The 9,162-nt window shown below is 36.9% G+C and overlaps 1 protein-coding gene across 1 annotated transcript; it reads right to left on the minus strand.

Moving 5' to 3' along the window:
• Nucleotides 1-1,597: 1,597 nt before the first annotated feature.
• On the minus strand, nt 1,598-4,513 carry TOMM20 (translocase of outer mitochondrial membrane 20 homolog (yeast); the record flags this gene model as incomplete). The annotated part of the gene is made up of 4 exons (XM_009572331.1): nt 1,598-2,107; nt 3,242-3,384; nt 3,672-3,753; nt 4,467-4,513. Coding segments are annotated over 4 exons (317 nt in total), but the record flags the coding sequence as incomplete, so codon positions are not given.
• Between the last annotated feature and the right edge of the window lie 4,649 nt (nt 4,514-9,162).

A 9,162-nucleotide genomic window follows, 5' to 3' on the forward strand; every position in this document is an offset into this window, starting at 1 on the left:
GGAAGAGTTTGATTTACCTTAAGACGACGTTAAAAGCTGAACCAAAAAGATATTACACTGAAGTGACCACTACCAGCAAGCACAGCAGGTAAACATGCTAACAGTTCTGTCAGCATAACCTATGAATTCTTACTTTTTACTTTTAAGGGTTAGAAAGGAAAACAAAAACTCCTCCAAAAAGACTCACTGTACTCATTAAAAATAGAATCTTCTGCAATTTCACAGTATTTTTATTAAGTATTCTAGGTGCAGAATAATTTCATCCCTCTAAAATAAATTAAAAGGAAAAGAGCAAACCAGTCACAGTCACCTGAAGATTATGGCTACTAAGTTTTACTTTTACCTTATGCTACCTGAACAATTCAAGCACAACCAAAAGACTAAACTACAGCCAGCTGTTCAAGAAATTTTTGTTCATACCAGCCATTAACTTCAGTATTTGTCGCATTACAGAAAGATTCAATAGCACCTCAAATCTTGGGAAATTTTGTTTTCAAGGAGTTGAGGGGAAAATATCTCTTCTATGGCAAACCACCTAAGCAGACTGACTCAGTAAGAACCATTTCTACTCCCAAACTCAGGTATCTGACTGCTAGGTGACAATGAACTATCCACTTCACCTCTCAAAAATTCTGTGTGAGGCAATTTCTGAAACGTTGAGACCTATGGTTTGGAAGAATCCACCATTATAGAAACTTACACCAGGCTGAAATGAGACAGATGGGAATATTGGCTAAAGTGCTCTCAGAATATCTCACTTCTACTTGGAACTATGCCACCTAGTACCTTACTATTAACGTATCGGCATCATTAGCACAAACTATCAGCTGGTCTGAAAGACAGACACCTCGAAGCATTCTCCTCCTTTCTTCTCCTTAAGTTAAAACAAGTCACCATGCCAAAAATATAAAGCTACATTTTTAATTGTTTCTTCTGCCATCTGAGTGGTGATAGCACAAAACCAGAGAACAGTAGAAACCAATCTGTTTTGACATTTAGAACATCCTATCTATGGAAAACTTGCTTTCAGAAGCTTGCTTCTGTTACTCACTTGAGTCTGTATATTATTTTTCCATCGGCAAAGGAAGTTTACAGTATCACACCATACTGAAATTTTACATCATCTTTCTAATTCCATTAGCTTTAGCTAGTTTAGCCCTGGGATATCATTGTCTCACCTTACCAGTGCAATTTTTTTTTTTTTAAGGCAAATGCCAAAGACTGCTAACAACCATTTTCTACGGTCTTGAAGACTAGAGACTGAAATGCTAACTGCCTATCTTGCAAAAAGGTTTCAAGCTTTCCAAAAAAAGCTCTTACAATCTGCCCCAGGTTCTATTCCAAACAGCTTTATTTCAGACACCTGCATTAACAGAGCTCTCATGTTTGCCAGATACAGTTTTGACTTGCATCACTTTAGATGTTATTGCTCCTGACAGAAATGGATTTGTCATTCTTTCTGCAGCGTCATTTATTACCATTCTAATTTGCATCTCTTTCTATGGTGATCAGTTACTGTTTAAGTGATCACATGTCTATTTTCTTAGGAAATGACACAAGGTTTTAAACTTAATTAAAAGCATTGGAAGACCAGCCATAACATTAAAAATAAATTTTAATGTTAAGTCATTTTTAGATAATTTGCTCTGACACCCAAATGTTCTTAAATTTAAAGTAGTACTAGAGGGACACACAAGTGCAGATAAATCTTTATTGCCGTAACTTTGTTTTTTCAAAAATGAGCATTGGGTTTTTAATAGGTCGTAGTTTTATGTCTTTATATGTACAACATTACAACTGCATATTTTAATAATAATGAAGTTAGTGATACTTTGATAACTCAACACAGTGTATTTATAAAATGAATTCTTATCAAAATACACTTTTCACTGGGATAATAAATAAAATCCTGCGAAACCCACCTACACAAAGTTAAAATTAACTCTGGTAGAACCCGATGTGGTACACAGTCCATTAACTACTATGTTTGCCCCTTTATCCCCCTACTGATGCTCATCTTCTGGGGTAAGAAAACATTTTTTCCCCCTGTTGTGGTGTGACCTCATTCAACATCATCTTCAGCCAAGCACTGTGCACTTACAATTCTCTGTAAGAAGGAGAAAAACTCATTCACAATTACATAAAATTGACAGTAGGCAACTGATTATCAAGCAACGTAATTTTACACTGAACATTAAGCAGTGTAATTACTGAGCAAACTGGTTAATATTAAAAATGGTAATCTATTTGACATAAGTTTTTGAAGTCAGTTCCACAGAAATTATGTACTGTGCAATGCCTAACAAAGCCAAAGTCAGATAAATAATACCCTATCACCCTCAAGTGATGACCCCTGTGTGATTCTTGGCACTGTTCTCTAAGGAAACATTTTTGCTCCATTGTTTCCCCAGACCTTTACATCTTGTGTACCTGACACTTCTCAGTGTTTTTACCAACTATATGGACCTTCAACCGAAATGTAACCAGGCCTGAGCTGTAAAGAGAGCTGACTGATGCACAGCACCGAGTCTCTGCTTTATGTGAGGTAACACCGTTAGGGAGTACCCTTGCATTTCCAAGAACGTAAAACATATTATTTATTTTACAATAGACTCACCTGCTAGCATATTACCAACGTTACCTGCACAGTCCTTAGGCTAAAAAGGGAGGGCATTTTATACACAGAGCTACACACACTTTTATCATCAGGGAAACCCCCAAGCTTCCAAAACTGTCATGTGTTCTGGTGCTAGTTAACATTTTGTGTTTATAGCTAGCCCAGAAGCAACAGGCTAGCAAAAGCAACCGATTAATTCTAATGGACTTTTATAATACTTACAGACACTTGTAAATATATAACTAAAAAAAAGAAACCAAACTCAAGACCCAGTGCAAGAAAGTTGCCGCTTTTCTGACCCCCCACCTTGTATTTGGGAAACAGTGGATCAACTTATAGTATCAGAGCTGCGGTCAGACGTCTCTACTTTAGAAGAGCTTAGCGCACCCTGTGCATGAGAGAAGTTTTGTTTTGGTTTTTTTTTTTTACCCTGTTTGCTATTAATGCTACATGACATTTTTCATATACACTTTTTAATGTTTCAGGTGAAAAAAAGCTTCTTTTAATCTAACTGAACATATACAAAAAACATACTACAAAAACCAATACTCGAGACTGATGTAGTGGGTAAAAGAAGTAGTTCAATTATTTTCAAACCAAAACAACAGGGAACATTTCACATACCTGGCTTATTGTAGGGAGCTTAGTTAGAAGCATTTGAAACACCGGCGGTGGAAGAGTCTGCTGTAGAACTTGTAGTAGCTGCTGCGGCTGTCCACACACAGCAATGGCATTGGTTAAGTGATCAACACCTTTCTCATATTCACCTGTATGACAAATCATAATGCTTTGCGACCAACCTTCTTCCACACTGTAAAGTATTTACATAAAAGATCCATCAACAGTAGATTAAATTACTGAGAATCAATCCACACTTTTCTTCCCTCCTCCCTTGCTGGATCTTCTGAACAGAGAAGGTTAGAAACAAGTAAACAGATTTTCCTAGGTGAATTTGACTCCCCAAAAGATCTTAGCATATAAAAATCATCCTCTAGCAAAGGTAAAGAAAAATTATTTTACAACTTACCCTTCAAAAAAAAAATTATGTTATTACCTTGTGCTAGTAGTTCCTCGCCAAGCTGAATCTCCTCAAGGAAAAACTTCTGAACTGCTTCAGCATCTTTCAGATCAGGCAACTATAACACACACAGTAAAAGTGAAGTTGGCCCTTAAACATCAGTTAATGAACAAGTTAGCAGAAAACATTCTCAACTGAAATTAAACACACACATAACCATACTGTTACACTGAAACTGGGGTGGGGGGGGGGGGGAATTAAAGTGTCACCACTAAGTTAAACGTACACAGAATGTTTCTGAAAATCACTCAGGTCTCTCATCATTGCATCACAAATCTGTAGAGAGAGTGTGCCTGAAATACCTCTACTCAGTTTATTAAGTACGCAATTTTGTAGCAAATAAATTCTGAGGTGTGTTATGTTTATCACAACTATATTTCTTACAATTTCTTACTATCTTTTCCTCCAGGATTCATTGGCAATAAGGAAAGAGAAATCAAATACTTATGGCAAAAAACTATCAAGTTCAGTTATAGTTGTGTCCCAGCAATGATTTTTAGTCTGAAAAGTCCTTGCACATACTACAAAGAGGAGAACACCATCAAATCACGCAGTACATGTTGTACTTTGTAGTACAAGGTCTCCCTCTGATACAAAAAAGGATCAACCATTTCATACGGTTATTTGTCAGCATTAAAAAAAACGTAAAGACTGCATATTTGCAGAATTGTTTGTAATGCTGGAATCAAAACAAATCCTTAAACAAATCTTACAAATAATACAAATGAAACATCTTTCAAAATAGCACTGCATTATTGAACACAGTATTACCTTGGAAAGCCCTGCTCTCTCTTTGGCAAGCTTCTGTTTCTTCCTTCCTGTAAGAATAAAAACATCTTACATTTTTAATTTGTGATTAAAAAAGCCTTCAGACTATAGTTCAAAACTGTGAACAAATCAAAGTTATTTTCAAAATAAGAAACTGGTAATATATTCCAAATATTGAAGGCTGAACACAAGACTGCAACCCACTCTCTGCAACAGAATATCATTTAGAGGTCTAATGAGGGCTGGCAGTAGCACACCAACTCAAAATGGCAATTCTTCCCCTGCTGGCTATGGTAAACATCAACTGTGCAGGCCCTGCAGCAGAGCATACCTCATGCACTAGAGGCATGAAGAAGGAAAGAGAATGAGAGTAATACAGGATTTCTCTACATGATTTCTAACAATGATAAGCCACAGAAGAACTGCCTACAAGTCCAGACTATCTAATTTTGAACTATACAGTGCACCAGCAACGGGAACTTCAGCAGGTCACAGTACGAAAGTGTACTTTCCCATCTGCTTTATAGCGAAGACTTGGGAACTAGCTATGTAGGTGGCAGTATCTCGTCACCCCACAGCAAGAGCAATACTAAAGCATACATTTCTGAAATCTGAGGAAAGCAAACATTTACAGGTGGAACAAGCATTTACAGATTTAATTGCCCAACCTAAAGGCATAAAGTTGGTCTGCAACATAAAGTTGTACCACTCCAGCAAAATTAGTGTAATTAAAATGATATATAGCTTACTTTTAATGCAATTAGGCAGGTATAAAGATATTTTATAGTGGCAGCTACTCATACAAGAAATAATAATTACAGTAATACTGGTGATTTCCTTCAAATAATCATTTTTGTAAGTCATCAGTTCATCAACTGAAATAGTTATACCGATATAACTTTTAAATACAGCCTATGGTTAAACAACTGTACTCTTACTATTTGTCCTCAGTGTCTGCTTGGTGAACATTTATGTTGACAAAGAACAACTGTCACACAGCCCTGATTTTTCTTTTGAGACGATTTTACAAGCTAGAAATACTTCCAAATATGACTAGCAGTTTTAATGGAAATGAGTTAAAAATTTGCGATTGTCTATATGACGAAGACATTCAGGAATACTATCTCCTAGTAGTGATAATGTAACATGTGAAATTTATGGACAAGATCAAGTGTTCTTTATACGAAAGGAGTTCACATTCTAACTACACGGATCACCCTTTTACCTTCTACGATACCTTAACAACCCTTAGCACCTGGATTTCTACTACTTACTGACCTGTGTACGTTACTTTACATCATCATATATAGAAAAATGTGTCATATAGATCAGTAGCACACTATAATTTTATCATTATGGTTGTTTTCAATATTAAAGAAGAATTTATCTCTTGAAAGTTGGTGACTTCAATTAGCTCACCCCAAGTTTTCTGAAGCATTAATTTGCACAAAACTTTAAACTGCACTACTATGCAAACCGGTTTCACTATGAAAACAAGCCACATTGCAACTCTAGCACATTGAGTGAAAACATCAACGAAAAGTACAAAGAGTGACAGCTTAACATTTGCACATCATTTTCAGGAGAAAATTGTGTTTTCTTGGCGTGACTATGACATCTTCTAAAAGATTACAACAGGTATCAGTCACCAGGTTAAACATTCAGAGATAAAGAAAACAAGACGTGCTGGTAACTGTAACTATTTAATAAAAGCTGTTGACCACTGATCACATGCATATGAAATCATGTACTTTAACCTGAAAATAGTAAAAGAATGTGAAGAATCACCAAGATTTTAAAACTGAACACTGATGTACCGAATCTTTCAAGTCTGATTACTATGCAATTTTTCTTCCTCTTCTCAATACATTTTTACAGATCTCTTCATAAGTCCACTAGCTAAAACAATTACAAAAACCAAATAGCTCTAGAGGATAGTTAGGAATTCTTCCCATACTGGTTGGTAACACTAGTTTTAAAATATCTTTGCAACAACAGCCAGAAGTTATATTTGTAATATGACAACCAAAAAGCAACGGCTTTGGGCAAAAAAAAACCCAACACCTAAAAAAACCCGAAAATTTTGTTGTTTTCCTTCAGGGACCTCCAACAAAATGAAAAACTTCCCTCTTTTGTAAAGACATTATCACATTTAAAAAAGGGGAAGGGCAATCTTTCATAGAAGGAATCTTAGTTAATACAGAAATGCATGTGCATCCTTCCAAAATAGAAAGCTCAGCTGCAGCTCTCAAACTGCACGTGACTTGCAGGTTCTTCAGGCACAGCTCTTGTACCTGGGGAATAAGTTTCAAATGCAAACCAACGGATAACCTGACGCGCTGGCATGGGTTGCAAAAATCCCTGAGTTGCCCCAGCAGCTTCAAACCCAGTCCCACAAAGGAGCAGAACGACCAAAGAGCCGCTTGCCTCTTCAGCTCCACCCATGAAGTCTGCCCACTGCTCTCCTCTCACTCAGCTGTCCACGCAGAAGGTGCTCTGAGGCAAAGTTTAGCATGGTCAGAAATTCTGGCTGTCTCTGAACGAGATCAATGTCTGTACTTGCATACGGAACAGTTCTGTTTTATACATTCAAGAACACAAATAGTAAACACATCCAAAATCTTATCATCTTAAAGTATAGCTAAGGAAACTAAGCAGCTCCAGATAGCTATGCTACCTTTGGATCCCAAGATTAAATATGGACATGCCCCCGAACTAGCAATACAAAAACCTAAAATAACACAAAATCTGCTAAATAAATAAGATTAAGACATCTGGAAAACCAAAGTCCAGCAGTTCTTCAAGCCTGCCAGGAAATCACAATTTTTCTTCCAGAAACCTGAATCTGGCCACCTCATTTTTACGATGGGCCTTTGTAACGTAAACTTTGGTCCTAACACAGCCCAAAGAAATGTACAATATAACTGGGATGGCAAAATAATATTGGTTCTCCACTGGTCAGCGTGTGCTTGATGAAATACAATAGGCAATCCACTGACATGTAGGATCTCCTGTCCTTCCCAAATTTTGGTGACATTGCATCACAGAGGCTGAAAAACAATCTTATCCTAAAAATGTTACTGGAAGAGATCTGCTGTAAAGGTGACTTCTACAAGTTTTTCATCAAATACCCCTACTATTGCCCAAGAAACTGTATCTTCATCTAAAGAACTGCAACTGGCTGCTGCATTGGACCTTTTTCGGTCAAATATTTTACAGCCTTACTATGCAACAGTAAAAATGCTGTAATAATCAGATCACTGGCACCACTACAGAAGCATCCATACTAAAGAATCAGTTACAGTACTAAAAAATAAAAGTAAAAACAAATTCCTTAATATTATCTTAAGCCTTGCAACTAAAAGCAGCCCAGTGTATCACATCCAAGGATCATAAGTCATAGAGTGATGTCCTCCAAATGACAACAGCCATCCCCTATCAAACCACAATGGTTTCCCACTTTAAAGAAAATGTTAATTCTTAATTAGAGCAAGTCTAAGGTTTATTCAGAACATTACTGGGTAGAAGCTCAGATAATTAAAACAGTGGGATGCAAAAAATCACTCCAGTACTTCTGCAAAAATCTTATGTAATCCAGTATTTTCTCTACTACATATTTAACATAATAAAAAGAACACGGCTGAATATATTGTCAACAATCGAGTTTGCTTGTACAAGACAAGCACATACCAGTTTACTATACTAAAAATTCCCAATGAGTGAATTGCACTGCAGGGCAAAAAGTACTTGGAAGACACACAAAAAGTACGCACCTAAGATCCTACATACATGAGCAAGGGCCTGAATATGAAGTATTTGAAAGACATGATTTGCCATGGAAGAGCTTACAGAAAGCAGAATAAATACACTGTTAAGCGTGAACACTGGTCACTCAACAAATTCAATCCATTAAGACAGAACCAAAGTGTTTAAGTTACTTTTAAACATCATCAGGTAAATATTCATTTTTAACCCATCTAGTTATCGACTCTTCCATCCATGAAACTGCTGATCACGTTATGTTTACTTGCTGGGAAAGTTTACCTTAGTGGTAATTAATAGTCTTCAGATTAGTTATCAAAGGAATACTATACATATTCCCATGATAAAAACAACCCAGCACAACAAATATCAGCTTATTTCTCATCATTCATTTGAGTACCTTGGATGAATTTGAGTACCTTGAGTACTCACGCTTACAGTTACATTTAAAACCTTCACTAATTATTAAGATATTTAAATAAATGTTGAAGATGTGAAATAATGAAGAGCCACGGGAGAAAAGCTCTACATTTTGGATTAATCAACCGTTTTTTCTGGCATTCATTCTTATCCTGGAAGCTAATAACAGAGCTGCCAGGAGGGTTAAGAATGCAGTAGATAAAATACCTGAGGGCTGCTATCAACTCTCGCCTTACCACGGCAACAACTTCACTGTAAGAGATCGCGTTGCTTTATCTGATGGTCTTCCAAAATCAGAAAAATAAATGTCGCCACACAAATGCAGTGGCGATAACAGTATGACTGAGCGTGTAGGATAACAAGATTTTAGAAAAAAGAAGGAGGCGAGTTATTTCCAAGGCAAGCATCTGATGCGGAAACACGAGTTACCCAGTAACCACACAAATGGCAGACAACGCGCTCCCCCGGTTTCGGTAAAGGGACGACGGGAGGCCACAAAACGCAGGGGCTCGGAGCC

The sequence above is a fragment of the Fulmarus glacialis genome, unplaced genomic scaffold, assembly GCF_000690835.1.
Source record: "Fulmarus glacialis isolate BGI_N327 unplaced genomic scaffold, ASM69083v1 scaffold49102, whole genome shotgun sequence".
NCBI lineage: Eukaryota > Metazoa > Chordata > Aves > Procellariiformes > Procellariidae > Fulmarus > Fulmarus glacialis.